General features: G+C 37.8%; 1 protein-coding gene across 1 annotated transcript in view; it reads right to left on the bottom strand.

Moving 5' to 3' along the window:
- SCLT1 (sodium channel and clathrin linker 1) overlaps nucleotides 1-26874 on the bottom strand; it is a 249471-nt gene that overhangs the window by 197548 nt on the left and 25049 nt on the right. Inside the window, exons 3-5 of the mRNA XM_052655079.1 lie at nucleotides 9503-9561; nucleotides 8898-8970; nucleotides 5620-5675 (exon numbers count right to left, since the gene is read on the bottom strand). Coding sequence (XP_052511039.1) covers nucleotides 5620-5675; nucleotides 8898-8970; nucleotides 9503-9561 — 188 coding nt within the window. The remainder of the gene's footprint in view (nucleotides 1-5619; nucleotides 5676-8897; nucleotides 8971-9502; nucleotides 9562-26874) is intronic.

The raw sequence follows: 26874 nt of genomic DNA, 5'->3' as shown, positions 1-26874 counted from the left end.
GATATCACCAGATGGTCAATACAGAAATCATATTGATTATATTCTTCATGGCCGAAGATGGAGAAGCTCTATACAGTCAGCAAACACTTCTGGGAGCTGACTGTGGATCAGACCATGAGCTGCTTATTGCAAAATTCCAGCTTAAATTGAAGAGAGTAGGGAAAACCACTAGGCCATTCAGGTATGGCCTAAATCAAATCCCTCATGATTATACAGTGGAAGTGACAAATAGATTCAAGGGATTAGATCTGGTAGACAGAGTGCCTGAAGAACTATGGAGGGAGGTTCATAACACTGTACAGGAGGTGGTGACCAAAACCATCCCCCCAAAAAAGAAATGCAAGAAGGCAAAGTAGCTGTCTGAAGAGGCCTTAAAAACAGTTGAGATTACAAAAGAAGGGAAAGGCAAAGGAGAAAGGGGAAAAGATACCAAACTGAATGTAGAGTTCCAGAGAATAGCAAAGAGAGAAAGAAAAGCCTTCTTAAGTGAACAGTGCAAAGAAATAAGAGGAAAACAATAGAATGGCAAAGACTACAGATCACTTCAAGAAAATTTGATACCAAGGAAACATTTCATGCAAAAATGGACACAACAAAGGACAGAAACAGGGAGCAGAAGAGATTAAGAAGAGGTGGCATAAATATACAGAAAAACTATTTAAAAAAAAAAAAGAAAAAAGGTCTTAATGACCCAGATAACCGCAATCATGTGATCACTCACTTACAGCCAGACATCCTGGAGTGTGAAGGCAAGTGGGCTTTAGGAAGCATTACTACGAACAAACCTAGTAGAGGTGACAGAATGCCAGCTAAGCTATTTAAAATCCTAAAAGATGATGCTGTTAAAGCGGTGCACCCATTAAGTCAGCAAATTTGGAAAACTCATCAGTGGCCACAGTACTGGAAAAGGTGAGCTTTCATTCCAATCCCAAAGAAAGGCAATGCCAAAGAATGTTCAAACTAACATAGAACTGCACTCATTTCACATGCTAGCAAGATTATGTTCATAATACTTCAAGCTAGGCTTCAGTATTCCGTGAACCGAAACCTTTCAGATGTACAAGCTGGATTTAGAAAAGGCAGAGGAACAAGAGATCAAATTGTCAGCATCCGCTGGATCATGGAAAAATCAAGGTAATTCCAAAAAACATCTACTTCTGCTTCATTGACTACACTAAAGCCTTTGACTGTGTGGATTACAACCAACTGGAAAATTCTTAGAGATGGGGATACCAGACCACCTTACCTGTCTCCTGAGAAGCCTGTATGCAGAACAAGAAGCAACAGTTAAAACCGGACATGGAACAACGGACTGGTTCCAAAGTGGGAAAGGAGTACATCAAGACTGTATACTGTCATAGGGCTTATTTAACGTATATGCAGAGAACATCATGTGAAATGCAGGGCTGGATGACTCAGAAGTTGGAATCAAGATTGCTGGGAGAAATATCAACAGCCTCAGATATGTCACTCTAACTGCAGAAAGTGAAGAGGAACTAAAGAGCCTACTGCTGATGGGGATGAAAGAGAAAAGTGAAAAAGCTGGCTTAAAACTCAACATTCAAAAAACTATGATCATGGCATTCAGTCCCATCACTTCATGGCAAATAGGGGGAAAAACTGGAAGCAGTGACTGATTTTATTTTCTTGGGCTCCAAAATCACTGCAGACAATGACTGCAGCCATGAAATTAAAAGACGCTTGCTCCTTGGAAGGAAAGCTATGACAAACCTAGACATTGTATTAAAAAGCAGAGATAACACTTCGCTGACAAAGGTCTGTATAGTCAAAGCTATGGTTTCTCTAGTAGTCATGTATGGATGTGACAGCTCAACCATAAAGAAGGTTGAGCACCAAAGAATTGATGCTATTGAGTTATGGTGCTAGAGAAGACTCTTGAGAGTCCCCTGGACAGCAAGGAGATCAAACTAGTCCATCCTAAAGAAAATCAACCCTGAATATTCAGTGGAAAGACTGATGCTGAAAGTGAAGTTCCAATACTCTGGCCACTTGATGCAAAGATCCCATTCACTGGAAAATACCCTGATGCTGGAAAAGATTGAGGGCAGGAGAAGCTGGAGACAGAGGATGAGATGGCTTGACAGCATCACTTGACTTGATGGACATGAGTCTGAACAAACTCTGGGAGATGGTGAAGGACAGAGAAGTCTGATGCGCTATAGTCCATGGGCTTGCAGAGAGAAGGACATGACTTATCAACTGAACAACAACAACAATTTAGTAAGTACTCAATAAATATTTACGAATTATTGGATGCATGTTTTATTACTTCACCAAATATTAAATCTGAAGGTAAGTGACTCCAGATTTGTTTCAGCAGTTCAGTAATGTAATTTAAGGACAAAAGGTTTCCCCATCTTTCCCTTCTTCCCATCTCCTTACGTTTCTGATATCTACTATCATGGTTACAAAACAGCTACAGCAGCTTCAACATAACACTTTCTAAAATGCTGCAGCACATGGGGTTGCAAAGAGTCAGACATGACTGAGCTGAACTGAAAATGACAAGGAACTGAAAGGAGGTAGTTTTCTTCTTGCCAGTCTCTCTTATCAGCAAGAAAAATCTTTCCAGTGGCACTACTGCAGACTGTCCCTTACTTCACTGGATAAAAGTGAATCTCATGTTTATACTTACACCAATCCCTGACAAAAAGAAATGTGCACTAGATTATAATCAAAGATTTATCACCTGAGATTGTGGAAGAAGCTCAAATCCTCTGAGCGCAATGAAACTGGAATAAAATCAGGGTTATGTGAACTATAAAAGAAGGGAAAATAGCTCTTACAGAGGCAATGATTGTCTTTCAAACCCTCAATAATAAAATAAAAATAATAACAATAAAAAGTAGTATTTACTTAGTGCCAGACAGTGCTGTACACATATTTACTCACTATATAACCCAATTTCCTTCCTTTGGCAAGTTATGAGCAGGAAATATGATATTAAAGAAAATAAGACAAAAACAAAATAAAAACTAGTATATTCCCAACATGAACTGAATTTCAAGGAATAGATTAAAAATGAAGATGATATAACGAATATTTTTTCCACCTTTCCTAAGTCTCATAAAATGACTTCATTATTTTCTATTTGTAATCAATTCCTAGGTAATATTCAGCTATATACAATGTAGCAGAATGTTTCCCTGACCCTAAAAATGTCAACTGCTACTACTGTATAATCCAAGCCACTGCTAGCTTTCATTATTCAGACTTGATCATATCTAAAATATTTCCCTTAAAAATGATAAACTCTTTCTGATTTTGCAGTCCTTAACAGCAATGCTTATTTAAAAGCAGGATACTGCCCTAAAGACAGAGAGTTTACTTTAAAACCTGATAACATTTCGAGTTATTTAAAGTGCCTTTTAACAAGCTCAGGATCCATTTTTTCTCATTTCCCTATTATACTCAGAATAAATACATTCATGACCCATGACTGCAGCACTATTAAAAAGGTAAAGGCAGATTTTTAGAGGACTGGTTTCAAAAGACCTGGACTTAAAAGGAAGAGCACAGAGGCAAATAAAGGAAACGACTAAATCATTGGCTAATTCATGTAACACCGTATTATCCCCAAAACATTAAAATACAAACTTCACTTACATATACTGGTGATTCAAAAATCTTAGTAATACTCTTTACTAGGAAGATCATAGGCTGTCTCATAATTATTTTGAAAAAGAATAGTGCATCATAAAAAAGTTAGAAAACTTTTCATGGGAAAAACCAGAAATAAGTGAGAAAAATGGAAAATCTAGTTAAGAGATTTACATAGAAGAATGCAAGCAAAGGAATGCCAAACTTTAAAAAGATTTCTTAATTTTTTTGCCTTAGTTTTATGTCAACAACAAAAGTTCTATCAGATCTCAGTCCAGTTACATAACCTTCAAAATTAAACTTGGAATAGAATAAAACCCTGAACATTTTTAAAAGAAAACATGAGAGAAGATCTTTATGACCACAGGCTGAAAGGATTTGTTAGAGACACAAAGATCAACAACCATAAGAGAAAAGATAGATATATTCAACTACCTCAAAATTAAAAAAAAATAAAATTTTGTTGATCAAACATATCACAACCTGGGAACAAGAATCTGAAATGTACCTATTGTCTAACACAATGAATGGGCCACTGGCACTCATTGTTCATTTTCATCCTTTTCCATATTCTAGCATCTTTTACAGTAACTAAAATTCTAAAACTGTATTTCCCAAATTTCCTTGCAGCTGGTGTGATGTATAGGATTCGTTTCAGCAGTGAGAGGCACTTGAGGGGGATATGGAAGGTGGAAGTGAGCTGAGAATATTTTCCTTCAGGTATGACAGATGGCAAGCAAAATTGGTAGACTTGAGAGTTCTTGAAATCAGCAACCCATACTCCACTTTCCAGTGTCAAGTTTTCAGCTTCACGAAAATGATGCTGTAGTGGTGGCTACAGCAGCATAAATTCCTGACCACAGCATCTCAGCCTCTGTGGTATGACTCTAAAACCAATGATCTTACCTACATTTTAATGGGAAGTGACTAAATCTCTACTTGTTTGAAATGCCTACAATGGTTATGATTAACACCGACTGGCACACCAACAAATACTGACAATACAGATTATATAAATTTACTAACGGAAAGATAAATAGAAAATAGGGAAAAGAATGTGCATTTCATGAGAAATCACATGGGTAAGTAAAATGGTTGAACATGAAAAATGGTTGAACATATTGGTATTCAGAAAATGAAAATTAAAAACACAATGAAATACTATTTAGGACTCAAAATAATAAAAATTAAGAAACCTGGTAAGGGCAAGTGTTGATAAAGGATACGGATCAATAAAAACTCATAAATATCACTGTAGGATGAAAATTGGTATAGCCACTTTGGAAATTAAGCTGGCAATATATTGCAGAGTTGAATACCACATGGCCTATAACCCAGCAATTTCATCCCTTGAAATTATTCTATTTATGCATGATACTTAGTGGAAAAAAGTGTGTATCAGAAGACTAAATGATACTGTTTTATATATGTTTTAAAAAATATATAAAAATAGTATATCCTTAGGTATAGATGTATCTATAAAAATTTAAAAAGCTGGGGAATGATAAATTTCAAGACAGTATTAACTGCTGGCAGAGGGAAAGAGAGGGATGATGTAGGGAAAGAAAACATGGATAGGTGCACCAGTATTGTTAATATTTTAGCTCTTAACTGGATGGTGGGCTGACAGGCTTTCTTTTTATTGGTATGTTTCCTAATGTATTTATATATTACATGCTATTCTACTACTAATGATTGCTAAACATGTATAAAGTGTTTATTATATACCCTATTTTAAGCATTTACTTTGTCCTTTATAGTCAGCTCTACAAAACAGGTTCTGCTATTATCTCCCATTTATAGATGAGGAAACTGGAGCACAAAGAGGTTAAGTAACTGTCCAAGGTCACATACCTAGAAAGCAATGGAGCCAGGAGTCAAAGAGGACATCAGGCCCCAGAGTCCACATTCAAAACCAGTATACTACATGAATAAAATACCAAGTAACAATAAAAGTTACCTAAGACAAAAATAAAATAACAAAGTTAATTGATCTACCTTTCATTTTCCCTGATGACATTTTCAAATTGTAGTTTCATCTCACCCATCTGTTTCTGAAAGAATAAAATATAGCTGTAGGAAAACATCTTCAAGACAATTAGAGCTATATTAAGTATTAATAGTTCACTCATATGCATGTAATCTGTGACACTAGTCTATAGATAAGAAATAATTATTATCCACTTCTAACAATAAATATTAGCTATTTTAATGATATACAGAACATTCTGAATAGAAATAAAACCTTCTTATATATTAAGAAATATTTATAAATAATTTGTATGATTTCTAGATGTTTATAGTAAAAGAAAGATATTCCTCAATATGTCACTGTAAGAAATACTAATGATCCCTAGACCTTGACTGTATGTCTTGTTTCATCCTACTTTAGGTGGAAGTCCATGTAAGTGTGCTTAAATTTTGAAAAGTAAAATGTTAATGGTGAAAAAAAGCAAATAAAGATCTTCTTTAGCAATAATTCATTCAGTCTCTGATTGACTTCTTTTATTAGTTGTTTAATCTCTCTGCAAATACAAGGTTGCTACAGTAAACCAATGTGGTTACTAACACAGACAGTAGTAGGAAATACAGTTTAAAAAAAAAATCACTAACTAAAATACCAGTAAGAATAAAATACACATTGAAAAGGGAATGAAATGAAGGTATTTTTAATTTTTTCTGAGGGGTTAAAGGGATTGTAAGATTACAACAGAAAAGGAAGGACATTTCGAGCAGGGTGAAAGTAAAAGCAAAGAAGCAAAAAATACTAGACAACACAGGCATAGTTGTCAGTTTTCCATAAGAGTAAATGAGCAAATGGAGATCAGGAAGGTGGCCATGTAAAACCATACTTAAAACAAAACTGCAATCAACTCATGATCTGCCTGTTAGTCTTGCTTGGGTACCCTAGGCTAAAGGAGAAGTGCCAAGCCTGGAGTGAACCTGGCAAGGGAAGGCTGGAACAGGCAGAGCTCCAAGCCTTTCTCTCTTCCTGTCAACCAGAGAAGCTCAAGGCAGCTTGGTCTAGGAAGTCAGTAACAGCCAATTATAACTACAAAGTTGGCTTGAAAGGTGAACCTTTCCCAGCTCCCTGCTGTGCCTGAATCACAATTAAATAAAAATGAATGAATTCACGACCAGATAATTGAGAACTGACCATACATGGAGCGATGCAATGAGAGGTAAAATTGGAAAGGCAGGTGGCAGGTCTTGAATGTCATGCTAACTAAGAGGTTTGGACTTTATTGTAGGAATTATTCCTGCTTTGTACTTTTTTTTTAGATTGATCTTTAAAATTTTCAAAAATGTCAGTGTATCTTGAAAAATATTATTCAAACAATTAGGTGGGATATATGCATTAATACGGATTCAGGGTAAATTGTTACAGTAACACAAAAGATTTTTTACTGTAAAATATTTCAAAATATTTAAGAGTTGGAAGGAAACAAAACCAGCCGTATCTTTCTTATCATCAAAATTTCCCCAATTATGTACACTTTCTGGAAGAAAATCTTTCATATAGAGAATTATTATGAAAATTTTCCTGCTTTTGAGATACACTATTTTTTTACTGGGTCAATAAGAAACCGTAAGAACTATTGCTAATCAATAATATCTATGTGAGCAAGTGTTAGAAGTAGCTGTCAACATCTTTTTTTCTCCCTAGAAGTAGCAACTATTCTTATCACAGACCACTGGGCGTTCTGCTACACCTACCTCTTTTTTGAAATTAATCCAGTAATCATTTTTAGATGGAGAATGACAAATGGAAAAGTGAAGTTAAATATGTTAGTAAACTAGCTGATTAAAGAGATAAATTAATCAGACTGATTATAGAAAAAATTAAAATTTTAAGTTCAATTTCAAGAAACTAGATATTCCATCTTACAACTAACAAACCACAGGTCATTACAGTAATTTTGAGAGAGTGAATTCAGCAGGAACTTTAGGCTCACTATCCTAAAAATTGGAAATGGCAACCCACTCCAGTATTCCTGCTTGGAGAATCCCACAGACAAAGAAGCCTGGCAGGCTACAGTCCATGGGGTCGCAAGAGTCAGACATGACTTAGCGACTAAAGAGAGAGAGAGAGAGATCCTAAAAATAAAAGCAAAATGTCACCTGCGCAAAAGAGAGCTTTCTGTTACTGTCAGTTAAAAACAGCTCTATAGCCGGAAAAAAAAAAAAAACCAACCCAATCAAAAATGGGCATAAGACCTAAACAGACATTTCTCCAAAGAAGATATACAGATGGCCAACAGGCACATGAAAAGATGCTCAACATCACTAATTACTGGAGAAATGCAATTCAAAACCACAATGAGTATCACCTCAGACTACTCAGAACAGTCATCATAAAAATGTCGACAAATAATAAATGCTGGAGAGGGTGTGGAGAAAAGAGAACCTTCCTACACTGTTAGTGGGAGTGTAAATTGGTGCAATCACTACAGAAAACAGTATAGAGCTTCCTTAAAAAATGGAAAGCAGAATTACCATGTGATTCAACAATCCCATTCTTGGGCATAGTCCAAAAAATACTAATTCTAAAACTGTAATTCAAGAAGATATATGCACCCCAATGTTCATAGCAGCACAATCTGCAACAGACAAGACTTGGGAGCAACCTAAGTATCTATCAACACATGAACAGATAAAAAAGATGTGGGGTATATATAAACACTCACATACACAATGGAATATTACTCAAGCCATACTGAATGAAGTAATGCATTTGCAGCAACATGGATGGTCTTAGAAATTAACATCTAAGTAAAATAAATCAGAGAAAGATAAATATTATATAATATCATTTATATGTGGAATCAAAAATTGATACAAATTAACAGAAACAGACTCACTGACATAGAAAACAAAGTTATGGTTGCCAAAGGGAAAAGAGGGGAGAGGGATAAATTAAGGATTTATAGATACACACTATACAAGATTACAGACACAGGTATTTATAGATAAACACTATTATATATAAAACAAACAACAAGGACCTACTGTATAGAACAGGGAACTAGATTCAGTATCTTATACTAACTTACAATGGAAAACAACCTGAAAAAGAATACACATATATACACAAACACATAAATGTGGATAACAGAATCACTTTGCTGTACACTTGAAACAAACACAATGCTGTAAATTGATTACAGGTAAATATTTTCTTCCTTATCAAAGGATTTGTGAAGAAACAATGTCTATTTACTTTTTCTTTTTTTAAAGAAAATATTACCAAAGGGTTAACACCTATGATTTCATACCTGATAATATTTCAGCTGACCATTTAGTTCTTCCAAATGCTTATCATACTCAGTTATAAGAGGAACTAAAAAGCTAAAAAAAAAAAATGCAAAGTTAGAAAGATGCATATTCTGGTTAATTTAGTTTAATAAATATATAACATGAAATAAATAAACATCAAAACTTTTATGTTAATTTTCTCCATAACAATCAATACTTTACTTTTTTCCTAAACCAGAGATTCTCACAGCCTTAGCTCAATTAATATTTCAAGCTGAGTAACTTTTTTATTGTAGGGGCTGACCTATGCGCTGTAGGATGTTTAGCAGCATTACTGGCCTCTGTCCGTTAGATGCCACTAGTGCCCTTGCCCTCCACAACAGAGATAAGCAAAACTGTTAGCAGACATTGTCAAGTATCTGGGAAGGGGAGGGAAGCAAAATCACCCAGTTGAGAGCCACTCTTAGAGATGATGATAGCAGCTTTTTTTTCCCTTGTCAACTCAATGACAGGTCATTTAAACCTAATTAGAGCAGACTAGAAAATAAACGTTCCTAATACTAAAAAAAATTTTAACAATAATTAAACATAATTAAGAAAATATTTTCTGGTAACACAATCTTACCTTTGGTCAGTTGCTGAGTTTTCTAACGTGTCATCTCCATCTCCTTTGACGACACCTTTCTGTAACAGAAAATAATGCATCTTTAAATTTATTTTCTCATATAATTTGAGCCTCAACTGACAGTAGTTTAAAATTAAATACAATTAAAAATGTTATAACCTTAGAAAATTTGTTACTGCAATTACAAAAGAGAAAGAAAAAAATAACTGATGCTGAAAATGTTTGACTAAATGTTAACACCTGTACATAATAAAACTCTTGGTAAACTAGAAATAAGAAGAAAATTCTCAATTGATAAAGAATATCTACCAAAAACGTATATCGATTTCTATTCTTGACAGTAAAACATCAGAAGCACTGCACAAAATTCAGCAATGATACAAGGCTGCTCATTAGCACTGATAAAATTCAACATTGTAACCAAAGGCTCCAATCAGTAGAATCTGCTACAGGGACAGGGAGTTGGAGACCTAAAGCTGAAAACAAAGATGCAATACTGTTCTCATTCACAGACAATTTCTATTTACCTAGAAAACTCTCTCTATAATCTACCAATTATAAAGACCGAAAATAGAGAATACCAAGCCGCCAGATATAACTGCATCTCCAGATCTGATTGGGGGTGATTGGAGTTTTGATTAGGACTAGAGCACACGGGGCTAGAAATAAAGACCAGGAGGAGAAGTAGGGACGAACATAAAGGAGTATCAAGAAAGGGTGAGTAACAAGGCAGGAGCAAGATGAACAAGGCAGCCAATGGATGGTCTGGAAGGACCAGGGGAAGATCTGGGAACAAACTCCTTAAAGTAGGGTGGCAAGAAGAGATGACACTAGTCAGAAGAGGGGCACAGACATAGCATAACACTGAGGGGTGGACAATGCTGGGAAGTAGACTGAGGGCTAAAAGACTGGGAGGCAGGGGAGGCAGGTGGGCTGGATAACATGGGCAAGAAGGATCAGAAAGAGGAAGTGGAGGCAGAGACTGGAATGGAAAAATTAGAGGTAGTTCTCCTGTCTTTTTTTTTTTTTTTAATGGCATTTCTGTGCTTATCTTGTGAAAATGAGTAACCAGCAGAAACTGAGAGCTGCTCCAGCAACTATCTCACATACTACTGCTGGCATCACCCTGAGTTGGAATGCCCATTATGAGATATAGAAAAACAGATATGATTTGTGGTTACCAGAGGTGGGATGTAAGGGGAGGGAGAAATGGATGAAGTTGGTCAAAAGGCACAATTTATAAGATCCAATTAAAAGATAAATAAGTACTGGGGATATAAAGTACAATATAATTAAGATCAACATATTGTCAGTAGGCCCTTCCTATACAATAAGTCTAGTTACCATCTGTCACCTGACAAAGACACTACATTATTATTGACGCTATTTCCCACGTTGTATATTGCATTCTGTGAGTCATATATTTTGTAACTGGAAGTTAACTTAATGTCCCATACCAATTTCAAACATACCCCGACCCTGCCTCCCTTCTGGCAACCAGTTTATTCTCTGCATCTATGGCTGTGTTGCTGTTTTGTCAATTTTATTCATCTGTTTTCAGATTTCATATATAAGGGAAATCATACGGTTATTTGTTTTTCTCTGTCTGACTTTTTCCCTTAGTATAATACCATCTAGGACCATACATGTCAACAAAAACACAGAGATTTCATTCTTTTTTTATGGCTGATTATGAAGAATTGACTCATTGGAAAAGATTCTGATGCTGGGAGGGATTGGGGGCAGGAGGAGAAGGGGACGACAGAGGATGAGATGGCTGGATGGCATCACTAACTCGATGGACGTGAGTCTGGGTGAACTCCGGGAGTTGGTGATGGACAGGGAGGCCTGGCGTGCTGTGATTCATGGGGTCGCAAAGAATCGGGACACGACTGTGCGACTGAACTGAACTGATGAAGATCTAGAAGACCTTCTAGAACTAACACCCAAAAAAGATGTCCTTTTCATAATAGGGGACTGGAATGCAAAAGCAGGAAGTCAAGAAACACCTGGAGTAACAGGCAAATTTGGCCTTGGAGTACAGAATGAAGCAGGACAAAGACTAACAGAGTTTTGCCAAGAGAACACACTGGTCATAGCAAACACCCTCTACCAACAACACAAGAGAAGACTCTACACATGGACACGACCAGATGGTCAATACCGAAATCAGACTGATTATATTCTTTTCAGCTAAAGATGGAGAAGCTCTATATAGTCAGAAAAAAAAAGACCGGAAACTGGCTGTGGCTCAGATCATGAACTTCTTATTGCTAAATTTAGACTTAAGTTGAAGAAACTAGGGGAAAACCACTAGACCATTTAGGTATGACCTAAATCAAATCCCTTATGACTACACAGTGGAAGTGAGAAATAGATTCAAGGGATTAGATCTGAAGAACTCTGATTAGAGAGCCTGAAGAACTATAAACGGAGGTTCCTGACATTGTACAGGAGGCAGTGATCAAAACTATCCCCAAGAAAAAAAAAATGCAAAAAGACAAAATAGTCATCTGATGAGGCCTTACAAATAGCTGAGAAAGAAGAGAAGCTAAAAGACAAAGGAGAAAAGGAAAGATATACACATTTGAATGCAGTGTTCCTAAGAATAGCACAGAGACATAAGAAAACCTTCCTCAGTGATCAATGCAAAGAAACAGAGGAAAACAATACAATAGGAAAGACTGGAGACATCGTCAAGAAAATCAGAGATACCAAGGGAACACGTCATGCAAAGATGGGCTCAATAAAGGACAAAAATGGTATGGACCTAACAGAAGCAGAAGATATTAAGAAGCGGCAAGAATACACATAAGAACTATACAAAAAGGATCTTCATGACCCAGATAACTACAATGGTATGCCAGACATCCTTGCATGTGAAGTCAAGTGGGCCTTAGGAAGTATTACTATGAACAAAGCTAGTGGAGGTGACAGAATTCCAGTTGAGCTATTTCAAATCCTAAAAGATGATGCTGTTTAAGTGGGGCAATCAGTAAGTCAGTAAATTTGGAAAACTCAGCAGTGGCCACAGGACTGGAAATGGTCAGTTTTCATTCCAATGCCAAAGAAAGGCAATGCCAAAGAATGTTCAAACCACTGCACAATTGCACTCATCTCACAAGCTAGCAAAGTAATGCTCAAAATTCTCCAAGCCAGGCTTCAACAGTATGTGAACCATGAACTTCTAGATGGTCAAGCTGGATTTAGAAAAGGCAGAGGAACCAGAGATCAAATTGCCAAGATGTGCTGGATCATCAAAAAAGCAAGAGTTTCAGAAAAATATCTACTTCTGCTTTATTGACCATGCCAAAGCTTCTGACTGTGTGGGTCACAACAAACTGTGGAAAACTGTAAAAGAGATGGGAATACCAGACCACCTTACCTGCCTCCTGAGAAATCTGTATGCCAGCCAAGAAGCATCACTTAGTACCAGACATCAAACAACAGACTGGTTCCAAATTGAGAAAGGAGTACGTCAAGGCTGTATAGTGTCACCCTGCTTATTTAACTTATATGCAGAGTACATCTTGTGAAATGCCAGGCTGGAGGAAGCACAAGCTGGAATCAAGACTGCCAGGAGAAATATTAATAACCTCAGATATGCAGATGACACCACCCTTATGGTAGAAAGTGAAGAAGAACTTAAGAGCCTCTTGATGAAAGTGAAAGAGGAGAGTTAAAAGTTTGGCTTAAAACTCAACATTCAGAAAACTAAGATCATGCCATTTGGTCCAATCATGTCATGGCAAACAGATGGGGAAATAATGGAAACAGTGAGAGACTTTAGTTTTGGGGGGGCTCCAAAAATCACTGCAGATGGTGATTGCAGCCATGAAATTAAAAGACACTTGCTCCTTGGAAGGAAAGTTATGACCAACCTAGACAGCATGTTAAAAAGTAGAGACATTACCTTGCCAACAAAGGTCCGTCTGGTCAAGGCTATGGTTTTTCCAGTAGTCATGCATGGATGTGAGAATTGAGCCATAAGGAAAGCTGAGTGCCGAAGAATTGATGTTTTTGAACTGTGGTGCTAAAGAAGACTCTTGAGAGTCCCTTGGACTGCAAGGAGATCCAACCAATCCATCCTCTAAAAATCAGTCCTAAATATTCATTGGAAGGACTGATGCTGAAGCTGAAACTCCAATACTCTGGCCACTTGATGAGAAGACCTGACTCACTGGAAAAGATCCTGATGCTGGGAAAGATTGAAGGCAGGAGAAGGAAGGGATGACAAAGGATGCAATGGTTGGATGGCATCACCAACACAATGGACATGAGTTTGAGCAAGCTCCAGGCATTGGTGATGGATAGGGAAGCCTGGAGTGCTGCAGTCCATGGGGTTGCAAAGAGTCAGACATGGCTGAGTGACAGAAATGAACTGAACTGAATATTCCATTGGGCTTTCCTGGTGGCTCAGCAATAAAGAATCCACCTGCCAATGCAGGAGGTGCAAGTTCAAACCCTGGGTTGGGAAGATTCCCTGGAGAAGAAAGTGGTAACCACTCTAGTATTCTTACCTGGGAAATGTCATGGACAGAGGAGCTCGGTGGGCTCCTGTGTCCATGGGGTCACAAAGAGTTGGACATGATTTAGCTACTAAAGCAACAACAATATTCCATTGCACATAGGTACCACGTCTTCTCTATCCATTCACCTATTGATGGGCACTTAGGTTGTTTCTGTATCTTGGCTATTGTAAATAATGCTGCAATACAAAATGGTGCATATATCTTTAGAATTAATGTTTTTCTTTTTTTGAAAATGCTCAGACACAGAATTGCTGGTTTGTATGGTAATTCTATTTTCCATGTTCAGAGGAGCCTCAATACATTTTCCATACTGGATGTACCAATTTACATTCTTACCAACATTGTGCATGTGTTCCCTTTATTGCACATCCTAGCCAACATTTGTTATTTCTACTATTTTTGATAATAGCTGCTCTGACAGATATGCTTTCAGTTTTTCACCACTGAGTACCGTACTGGCTGCAGGGTTTTCACATATGGACTTTACCAGGTGTAAGTGTGTTCCCTCTATATACATTTTGTTCAGAGTTCTTATAAATGAATGTTAAATTTCTTAAAAAGCTTTTTTTTTTTTGCATGGAGATAATCATATGACTTCTATTCTTCGATTTAACATGGTGTACTTTACTGACTAATCTGCCAATGCTGAGCCATCCTAGAATCTATGATAAATTCCACTTGAGCATGGTGTATCTGCTCTCTTAGTATTGCTTTTGTTGTACTGCACAGATTTTAGATTTTTCCATTTTCATTTGTCTCCAAGTATTTTCTGCTTTCCCCTTTGATTTCTTCAGTGACTCATTGGTTGTTTAGTAGCATATTGTCCAGCCTCTGTGAGTTTGTATTTTTGCAGCTTTTCTTTAAATAGTTGATTTTTAATCCACAGTTTTGTGGTTGGAAAAGGTGCTTGGTATGTCAAATGATTTTTAATACTGAATTCAGCTTTTTTAACATATAAAAGACTACTCAGATTTCTACTGCTTCTTGTATCAGTTTTAGTAAGTTTTACTTTTTCAGTCATTTTGTCTATTTCACCTACATGGTCACAGATATTAGTGTAAAGTTGTTTATAAATCACCCTATAATCATTTTAAATGTATATTTAATCATTTTAAATGATATTGCATCTGCAGTAATACCAAAATTTTTGTCTGATCCTTATAATTTGCTTTTTCTCTATTCTGCAATTATTGATTGTTGATTCAAATGCCATAAGAGATACAGAAGTTTCCTTTGAAGAGACTGATAAAGATGGAGGTAGAAAGATCCTGGGTTCACTTCTTCTCATGAGCACACCAAAATCACAAGTTTATGCAGAATAACCATCACTGGAGAAAATCAGAACCTATGCAAAAAAAGGTCTTCCATAAACAAAGACATAAAGAAGGAATGATAACAAGACAGGCAGGAGGGAAAGCACACTCAAGATATAATCAAGTCTCATGCCCCAGGTGGGCAATGCACAAACTGGATAATAATTATAATATAGTACTTCCCCCACATGAGTGAGGGTTCTAAGGCTCACGTTGTGCTCCCCAGTCTGGGGATTTCTGAACCAGGAAAAGGAGCCCCCAGAGTATCTGGCTTTGAAGGCCAATGAGACTTATAATATTGGGAGATCCAAAGGACTGAGGGAAATGAGACTTTACTCTTACAGAGTAAACACAAAGTTTCACATGTACTGGGAACCAGGGCAAAAGAACTAAACTGATAGAAGCCTGGCCCAGACAAACGTGGTTGCCTTGGGAAAACTCCTGGAGTGGTGCAGGGTGGCTGTGGCTCACCCTGAAGCCAGAGAAACTTGTGGCAGACATATGTGGGGGCTATCTACTGCATGGACACTGCAGTGGGTGGCCTCCATCTTGAGATCCTCCCTCAAATTCATCAGTGCCAGGAGCAGACCCCACCCAACAAGCAGTAGGCACCAATTCTGACACACTCCATCAAACAACTAACTGGGCAACGTCACGGCCCACCCATCAGCAGAGAGGCTACCTAAAGACTTCCTGAGCATACAATCATCTCTAGACATGCCTCTTGACATAGAGACCCAAGACTTGGCTCCACTCACCAGTGGGCAGGCACCAACTCTGAACTCCAGGAAGTATACACTAGCCTCCAGAACAGCCTCACACACCAGAGGTGAGACAAGAGATGCAAGAAAACCACAGTCCTTCAGTGTGCATATCTAGCCTGCCTGTATCAGGGAAAACCCTACTCTAGGATCAGATGGGTCCCAGTCCTGCCACAAAGCAAGCCAATGCAAACTTCATGGACTGTAGCCTACCAGGCTCTTCCATCCATGGGATTTTCCAGGCAAGAATACTGGAGTGAGTTGCCATTTCCTTCTCCAAATGCAAACTTCAAGACACCACAAAGCCCATACCCAACTTTATCAGTAATCGCCCCCATCTGACAGCAACTGTGAGATCTCTGGATCCTTCAGTCAGACTCCAGGACCCAGAGCTCTGCCTGCCAGTGGTCTGGCACTAACCCTAGGACCTGGCTTCAACCACCAGTGTGGGTAAGCAATGGCCTGGAGTCTTCTGGATGCAGACACTGCCCACCAGTGAGCCAGTACTAACCCCACAGCTCCCTATGGTTCTACAGCCAGCCACCCTCTGACTATGCCCCATTAACCAGCAGTCAGCAGCATCCACACAAAACAGTGCCTGGCAACTAACCAGGCTAGGGGACAAACACAGTTACCAAATTGTCCACATAGTCAGCCTGCCACAACAGAAGGACCCACGCAGCCCTACTGGGGCAAGTCCTAGAAACACAGCTTGAGTGATGAGAGGGTTGTGTGCTCCTGCGACACATCATACATCTCCTACTCTCCAAGGTCAAGAAATGCAACACAACTACCATGTACATAAAAATGGGAACAGCAACTTAGGAAAAATGAGATAGCAGGAGAACATGTCCCAGCCAAAGGAACAAGATAAAATTCCAAAGAAATAAGTGACACTATGATAAGCATCTACTTGAGGGAAGGTGAGAGCAATGATTATAAAGAAGATCAAAAAACTCAGGAGGAGAATGGATGTACAAAGCAAGAAGTCAGAAGTTTGTAGAAAATATAAAGACCCACACAGAGATGAAGAATACAATAATGGAAACAAAAAATACACTAGAAGGAATCAACAGTAGACTAAATGATACAAAGGAATGGATCAGAGAACTGGAAGAGAGAGAACTGAAAATCACTGCTGCTGAACAGAAAAATGAATGAAAAGAAACAAGGACAGTTTAAGAGACCTCTGGGACAACATCAAGCACATTAACATTAGCATTATAGAGATCCAACATTATAGGGAGCCAACATTCGGTGGATCATCGAAAAAGCAAGAGAGTTCTAGAAAAACATCTATTTCTGTTTTATTGACTATGCCAAAGCCTTTGACTGTGTAGATCCCCACAAACTGTGGAAAATTCTGAAAAAGATGGGAATACCAGACCACCTGACCTGCCTCTTGAGAAACCTGTATGCACGTCCAGAAACAACAGTTACAATTGGACATGGAACAGACTGGTTCCAAATAGGAAAAGGAGTATGTCAAGGCTGTATATTGTCACCCTGCTTATTTAACTTCTATGCAGAGTACATCACGAGAAATGCTGGGCTGGAGGAAGTACAAGCTGGAATCAAGATTGCTGGGAGAAATATCAATAACCTCAGATATGCAGATGACACCACCCTTATGGCAGAAAGTGAAGAGGAGCTAAAAAGCCTCTTGATGAAAGTGAAAGAGGAGAATGAAAAAGTTGGCTTAAAGCTCAACATTCAGAAAACTAAGATCATGACATCTGGTCCCATCACTTCATGGGAAATAGATGGGGAAACAGTGGAAACAGTGTCAGACTTTATTTTTGGGGGCTCCAAAATCACTGCAGATGGTGATTACAGCCAGGAAATTAAAAGACGCTGACTCCTTGGAAGAAAAGTTATGACCAACCTAGACAGCATATTAAAAAGCAGAAACATTACTTTGCCAACAAAGGTCCATCTAGTCAAAGCTATGGTTTTTCAAGTAGTCATGTATGGATGTGAGAGTTGGACTATAAAGAAGGCTGAGTGCCAAAGAATTGATGCTTTTGAACTATGGTGTTGCAGAAGACTCTTGAGAGCCCCTTGGACTGCAAGGAGATCCAACCAGTCCATCCTAAAGGAAATCAGTCCTGGGTATTCATTGGAAGGACTGATGTTGAAGCTGAAAACTCCAATATTTTGGCCACCTGATGTAAAGAGCTGACTCACTGGAAAAGACCCTGATGCTGGGAAAGATTGAGGGCAGGAGGAGAAGGGGATGACAGAAGATGAGATGGTTGGATGGCATCACCGATTCAATGGACATGAGTTTGGGTGGACTCCGGAAGTTGGTGATGGACAGGGAGGCCTGGTGTGCTGTGGTTCATGGGGTCACAAAGAGTTGGACACAACTGAGTGACTGAACTGAACTAAACTGAACTATAGGGATCCTAGAAGGAGTAGAGAGAGATAAAAGGGTCTGAGTAAATTTTAACAAATTGGTGAAAATTTCCCTGAGAAATGAAATAGTCACCCAAGTCTAGAATGTGCAGAGAATCCCACCCAGGATGAAGCCAAAAGGAACACACCAAAACATATTGCAATTAAAACAACAAAAGTTGTATATTAAGAGAGAATATTAAAAACAGCAAGGAAAAAGCAACAAATAATATGAAACAGAAGGCCTATATCACTGTCAGTGATTTTTCAGCAAAAATTCTGCAAGTCAAAAGGGGATGGCATGATATTTAAAGTGATGAAAGGCCATAATTATGGCTGATTTGTACCCTTGTACAGCAGAAATGATCACAACACTGTAAAGCAATTTTCCTCCAATTAAAAAAAAATAAAGAAAGTGATGAAAGGGAAAAAACCTACAAGAAAACTATCCCCAGCAAGGCTCTGGATCAGATTTACTGAGAGATCAAAAGCTTTACACACAAGGAAAAGCTGAGAGCTCACCACCACCAAATCAAGTTTTATAATATATGATACAGGAACTTCTCTAGATGAAAAAGAAAAGACCACAACTAGAAACCAGAAAATTACTTACAGAAAAGTTCACCAAAAAAGGCAAACATGTACTAAAGATAGGAAATCATCGACACATAAACCTGATGGGGAGGTTAAAAGACAAAAGCAGTAAAATCATCTGTAACCACAATAAGCAGTTAAGGGATATACAAAATAATTAGATGTAAAATACCATATCTAAAACAATAATCATGAGGGGAGAAGAGTACAAATGAAAGGTTTTAAAAATGCATTTGAAATGAAAAGATCAGCAACTTAACACAATCACATACATATATATATGGACTGCTATACAAAAACCGCATGCAAACCATAAAACAAAAATCTATAATAGCTATACATACAAAAAAGAAAAAGGCATCCAAAAGTAACACTAAAGATAGTTTTCAAATCACAAGAGAGGAGAACAAAAGAGGAAAAAAGATCTGTAAAAACAAATAGAAAACAATTAACAAAATAACAGTAAGAACATATACTTCAATAACTGTTAAATGTAAATGGACTAAATGCTCTAAATAAAGACAGTGTGTGGATAAAAAACAAGACTTTCTGCCTACAAGAGACTTAAGACCTAGAGACACACATAAACTGAAAGTAAAGGGATCAAAAAGCTATTTAATGCAAATGAAAATCAAAAGAAAGCCAGAGTAGCAATACTTATATCAGACAAAAAGCCTTAAAAAGACTGTTGCAGGAGACAAAGGAGGATGCTACATAATGATCAAGAGATTGATCCAAGAAGAGATAACAACTGTACTCATGTACACACACAACACACAAGCACATAAGTATATAAGGCAAATATTAACGGACATAAAAGGAGAAATCAAGAGTAACACAGTAATAGTAGGAGACTACTTATGTCCATGGATGGATTGTCCAGACAAAAAGTCAGTAAGGAAACACAGGACTTAAATGAAACATTAGACCAGAAGAACAGAAGAACTTGAATGATATATGTATATATACACGCAATCTTTTCAAGTGTATATAAAATATTCTCTGGCATGGATCACAAGCTAGGCCACAAAACAAGCCTAGGTAAATTTAAGAAAACTGAAACCATATCAAGCATCTTTTCTGATCACAATACAATGAGATTAGAAATCAATTACAGGAATAAAAAACTGCAAAAAAATCACAAACGCATGGAGACTAAACAATATATTACCAAACTAATTTATCACTAAAGAAATCAGAGGAAACAAAAAAATACCCAGAACCAAATGAAAACAAAAATAGAACCACCCCAAATCTACAGGACGCCTTAAAAACAGTTCTAAAAGGGAAGCTTATAGTAATGGGAGCTTATCTCAAGAAATAAGAAAATTCTCAGATAAAACAACCTAGCCTTATCCCTGAAGCAATTAGAGAAAGAAGAACAAACAAAACCCAAAGTTAGTAGCAGCACATGGACTTGGAGGGCATTATGCTAAGTGAAATAAGTCAGACAAAGGAAGACAAATGCTCTATAATATCACTCATATGTGGAATATGAAATATATAACAAACCAGTGAATATAACCTAAAAGAAGGAGACTCACAGATACAGAGAAAAAAAATCGTGGTTACCAGAAGGGAGAGAGGATGGGGAAGAAGTAATACAGGGAAACATAAGAGTATGAAGTACAAATCAGGTATAGAATAAGCAGAAGGGATATACTGTACAACACTAAGATAATCAACACTTGCAATAACTGTAACTATAAATGAGATATAACTTTTAAAATTGTGAATTGGTAAAAACTGTACACCTGTGACTTATAATTGTAACTGTGTATCAATTACACTTTAACTAAAAAAGAAATAATAGAGAACTGTCCTATAGCTTTTACCAATTTTCCGCCAACAGTAACACCTTGCAAAACTGCAAACAATAAAGTACGGTAAAACTTCCATAATAATGATATTAAGTTAAAACACAGGATAGTTCCATAACCCAAGGATCCTTCATCTTGTACCTTTAGGGCAACGTCCTACCCATCTTTGTCTCATCCACCCCCATCCCAGAACTCTGACAACCACTAATTTGTTCTCCATCTATATGTTATTTCAAGAGTCTTGTAGAAAAGGAACCAATGAAGTATGTAATATTCTGTGATCGGTCGCTTTTTTCCAATCAGCATAATTTCCTGGACATTTTTACATGTATTAAATATTAATTTCTTTTTAGTTGAGAGTAATAGTACATGGTAAGTATGTACCATGGTTTGTTTAACCATTCACCATCGGTTGTTTCCCATTTGGGGCTATTATGAACCATCCATGGGTGTACATGTGTCCCCTATCCTGAACCCCCTTCTAACCTCCCTCCTCATCCCATCCCATCCCACTGGGTTGTCTCAGTGTACCAGCTTTGAGTGCCCTGTTTCATGCATCGAACCTGAACTGGTGATCTATTTCACATATGGTAATATACATGTTTTAATGCTATTCTCTCCAATCATCCCATCCTCACCTTCTCCCACAGAATCCGAAAGTCTGTTCTTTATATTTGTGTCTCTTTTGCTGTCTCACATATATGGTCATTGCTACCATCTTTCTAAATTCCAAATATATGTGTTAATATACTGTGTTGACGTTTTTATTTCTGACTTACTTCACTGTGTATAATAGGCTCCAGCTTCATCCATATTTTAGGATATTATGAACAAAATTGCTACAAATATTTCTGTATAGGTTTTTGTAAACAATGGTTATTTAGGTTGTCATGGTTCATTTAGGTTTCTCTATGATGAATGAAAAGGAATTGGAGGCTAATTTTAACTTTTAATTGGAGGCTAATTCAGTTCAGTTCAGTTCAGTTCAGTCGCTCAGTTGTGTCCGACTCTTTGCGACCCCATGAATCGCAGCACGCCAGGTCTCCCTCTCCATCACCAACTCCCGGGGTTCACTCAGACTCACGTCCATCGAGTCACAGATACCATCCAGCCATCTCATCCTCTGTCGTCCCCTTCACCTCCTGCCCCCAATCCCTCCCAGCATCAGAGTCTTTTCCAATGAGTCAGCTCTTCCCATGAGGTGGCCAAAGTACTGGAGTTTCAGCTTTAGCGTCATTCCTTCCAAAGAAATCCCAGGGTTGATCTCCTTGCAGTCCAAGGGACTCTCAAGAGTCTTCTCCAACACCACAGTTCAAAAGCATCAATTCTTCAGCGCTCAGCCTTCTTCACAGTCCAACTCTCACATCCATACATGACCACTGGAAAAACCATAGCCATGACTAGACGGACCTTTGTTGGCAAAGTAATGTCTCTGCTTTTGAATATGCTATCTAGGTTGGTCATAACTTTTCTTCCAAGAAGTAGGCGTCTTTTAATTTCATGGCTGCAGTCACCATGTGCAGTGATTTTGGAGCCCCCAAAAATAAAGTCTGACACTGTTTCCACTGTTTCCCCATCTATTTCCCACGAAGTGATGGGACCAGATGCCATGATCTTCGTTTTCTGAATGTTGACCTTTAGGCGAACTTTTTCACTCTCTACTTTCACTTTCATCAAGAGGCTTTTTAGTTCCTCTTCACTTTCTGCCTAAGGGTGGTGTCATCTGCATATCTGAGGTTATTGATATTTCTCCCGGCAATCTTGATTCCAGCTTGTGTTTCTTCCAGTCCAGTGTTTCTCATGATGTACTCTGCATATAAGTTAAATAAGCAGGGTGACAATATACAGCCTTGATGTACTCCTTTTCCTATTTGGAACCAGTCTGTTGTTCTATGTCCAGTTCTAACTGTTGCTTCCTGACCTGCATATAGGTTTCACAAAAGGCAGGTTAGGTCATCTGGTATTCCCATCTCTCAGAGTTTTCCACAGTTTATTGTGATCCACACAGTCAAAGGATTTGGCATAGTCAATAAAGCAGAAATAGATGTTTTTCTGGAACTCTCTTCCTTTTTTGATGATCCCTCGGATGTTGGCAATTTGATCTCTGGTTCCTCTGCCTTTTCTAAAACCAGCTTCAACATCTGGAAGTTCATGGTTCACATATTGCTGAAGCCTGGCTTGGAGAATTTTGAGCATTACTTTACTAGTGTGTGAGATGAGTGCAATTGTGCAGTAGTTTGAGCATTCTTTGGCATTGCCTTTCTTTGTGGAGGCTAATTACTTTACAGTATTGTAGTGGTTTTTGCCATACATTGACATGAATCAGCCATGGGTGTACATGTGTTCCCCATCCTTAACCCTCCTCCCACCTCGCTCCCCATCCCATCTCTCAGGGTCATCCCAGTGCACCGGCCCTGAGCACCCTCTCACATGTATCAACTTGGACTGGAGATCTATTTCACATATGATAATATACATGTTTCAATGCTATTCTCTCAAATCATCCTACCCTTGCCTTCTCCCACAGAGTCCAAAAGTCTGTTCTTTGCATCTGTGTCTCTTTTGCTATCTCGCCTATAGGGTCATCGTTACCATCTTTATAATTAGAAGAAACTACAAAATTCTTCACATAGTATCACCAGCAATGTCTGATTGATTCATTTTTTTCTTCATACTTTTCAGTATTTGACTTTTCAGTGGGGCTATGTTTTCGTTTAACCATTCTGGAAGGTATGTTGGGACATTTCATCATGGTTTCAATTTTTTAAATTAACCTAGTAACTAACTGTTAATTACTAATCCTATTAAAGAAAATCTAACATAACAGCTCAATCGCAAAGCATAGTAAGGATATTTACTCATTAAATAGTATTTTTTCTAGAACACAACATGGAAATATCCAGCATGCATGTTTAATCTCAGTACAATCGATTCAGAACCAAGTATACATGTCACATGCGTCAAGGCTAGATTACAAATTATCACAGTCATCATCATCATCATCATGTTTTCTTTTCAATGCATTTGATGCTTCATTGGCAGTATTTTGTGATGAGACCATGTTAGTGGTAATAAGAATATTTCTTTAATTTTTAAAGAGATGGGAATATCAAACCACCATACCTGCCTCCTGAGAAACCTGTACGCAGGTCAAGAAGCAACAGTGAGAAATGGACATGGAACAACAGACTGGTTCAAAATTGGGAAAGGAGTACGTCAAGGCTGTATACTGACACCCAGCTTATTTAATTTATATACAGAGTACATCATGCCAAATGCTGAGCTGGATGAAGCTCAAGCTGGAATCAAGATTGCCAGGAGAAATATCAATAACCTCAGATATGCAGATGACAATACCCTAATGGCAAAAAGCGAAGAGGAACTAAAAAGCCGCTTAATGAAAGGGAAAGAGAAGAGTCAAAAAGCTGGCTTAAAACACAACATTCAAAAAATGAAGATCATGGCATCCAGTCCCATCACTTCATGTCAAATAGATGGGGAGAAAATGGAAACAGTGAGAGACCATTTTCTTAGGCTCTAAAATCACTGTGGACAGTGACTGCAGCCATGAAATTAAAAGATGCTTGCTCCTTGGATGAAAAGCTAGGACAAAACTAGTTCATTTCAGTCGCTCAGTCATGTCCAACTCTGCGACCTCATGGACTGCATGCCATGTAGGGCCACCCAAGACGGATGGGTCATGGTGGAGAGGTCTGACAAAATGTGGTCCACTGGAGAAGAGAATGGCAAACCACTTCAATATTCTTGCCCTGAGAATCCATGAACTGTATGAAAAGGCAAAAAGATAGGACACTGAAAGGTGAACTCCCCAGGTCGGTAACTGCCAAATATGCTATTAGAGATCAGTGGAGAAATAACTCCAGAAAAGAATGAAGCGATGGAGCCAAAGCAAAAACAACACCTGGTTATGGCTGTGACTGGTGATGAAAGCAAGGTCCGATGCTGTAAAGAGCAATATTGCCTAGGAACCTGGAATGTTAGGTCCATAAGTCAAGGCAAAGTGGAAGTGGTCAAACAGGAGATGGCAAAACTGAATGTCGACATTCTAGGAATTAGTGAACTAAAGTGGACTGGAATGGGTGCTTTATTTGCAGTAGATGCATAATAAATTAATGATGAGTTTCTTCCAGATTACTCAGAAAGCCATTCTTCTAAAAAATAATTAATAATCTTCTAGTATTTAAATCCAAACTGTTCAACCTAACCATTCAAGGTCCTCTATAATGTGGGAATAATCTACCCTTCCTAACCTTATTTTCAATTACTTCTTTCACATATGCCACACACATTACAGAAACCGAAGTATGTTTTAGTCCCTAAATACAACTCTCATTTTCTCACCCTCTTTGGCTACTCATCATGCCAGTGGGTCCAGCTACAATGTTCTTCACCATGCCCCTTTTGGCCCCTAACTGAAGTTTTCAAAATCCTAACTACTTAGCAGTGCCTCTCAGATACACTATATATCCTCCAGGAAACTCCCAGATCTCTCCAACTATACATGATCTCCTTTTTTCTCTTATTACTAATAGCTGGTTTTAAAGTTTTTAAAAGATTCAAATATTATGCCTCTTATCCAATTATTTAATATTTCTCATCCCATATTTTTGTAAGTCTCTATGTTCCTCTAAAATTGCTATGTTATTTTACATACCTTTACATTGCTAAAACTCCTGGCACACTGCCTTACATAAAGATGGTGCTCAATATATATTAAGGTGAATTCAGTGAAGACACTGCTCCACAACTATCTTCTAAGGATAGCTGCTAAGGAGATATAAATGCAAAATGACTCAATAATCTAAATTATAAAAGCTATAACATTCTGAAATAAAAGTAATAAATCAGAACATAAGATAAATATTTGAAAATAAAAGTACAGATTCAGCAACCCCTTCTTACTTGCTAGTAAAACTTTAGGAATTAGGGACTGCATTATTTACTAAAAATTCAGGTTGGGAGAATAAGATTGAAATTGACTTATTTTAAAAGTATTTATAAGACTTGATATTCCCTAAAACAAAATTTAAACAAATTATACAAAAGAAAAGAAATATTTATAGAATTTTAAAAATCTTGAAAAATGGATATTGTATAATTAATTTCTATCTGTTTTGATCCCAAGATGACTTCCTGAGATGACAGTGATGATTTATCACAGAAAGAGTGGCAATAATTTGGACTGTAGTCAGGTAAACTAATTTTGTAGACACTTTTCTTCCTCTAAGACAACTAAATACTCTTTAAGTATTGTAATTACAGTTCTGAATGTTGTTTTCCAGATTTTAATCAGCATCACAGGCTACCAAATAGCATCCTTTCCTCTATCCTTTGGAAGAAAACAAAGTATAGGTTGACTAGCATTTTGTGAAGGTGTTCTTGTACATTTTAGAGGGTTGCAGTAAACTCTTACACCTTTCACTGTTATCAAGAGGAGGTTGATTTTCATCAATAAAGGTGGCTGAAGTATGACCTAAGAAATTGATAAACTCCTAAATTCAGACTTTAGTTAAAGTCCTAAATTACTGATTTTCTATCTTCACTAGACATGGGATGAGGCAAATCGACTCTTCACAGTTTTACCTGAGTAACCCATCACACGGAGAGTAGAACTGCACTATCTGAAAAACGATAGCCATGTGCCACATTTCAGTTCAGGTTAGACACTCAGTCGAGTCCGACTCTTTGCAACCCCATGGACTGACTGTAGCAAGCCAGGCTTCCCTGTCTATCACCAACTCCCAGAGCTTGCTCAAACTCATGTCCATCAAGTCAGTCATCTCACCCAACTCTCTCATTCTCTGTCATCCCCTTCTCCTCTTGCCTTCAATCTTTCCAGCATCAAAGTCTTTTCCAGTGAGTCAGTTGTTCACATCAGGTGGCCGAAGTATTGGTGTTTCAGCTTCAGTTCTTCCAATAAATATTCAGGACTGA

This window comes from Budorcas taxicolor, chromosome 17 (genome assembly GCF_023091745.1).
Source record: "Budorcas taxicolor isolate Tak-1 chromosome 17, Takin1.1, whole genome shotgun sequence".
NCBI lineage: Eukaryota > Metazoa > Chordata > Mammalia > Artiodactyla > Bovidae > Budorcas > Budorcas taxicolor.
The sequence above is the reverse complement of the archived record's forward strand: the minus strand, read 5'-3'. Positions and strand labels throughout refer to the sequence as shown.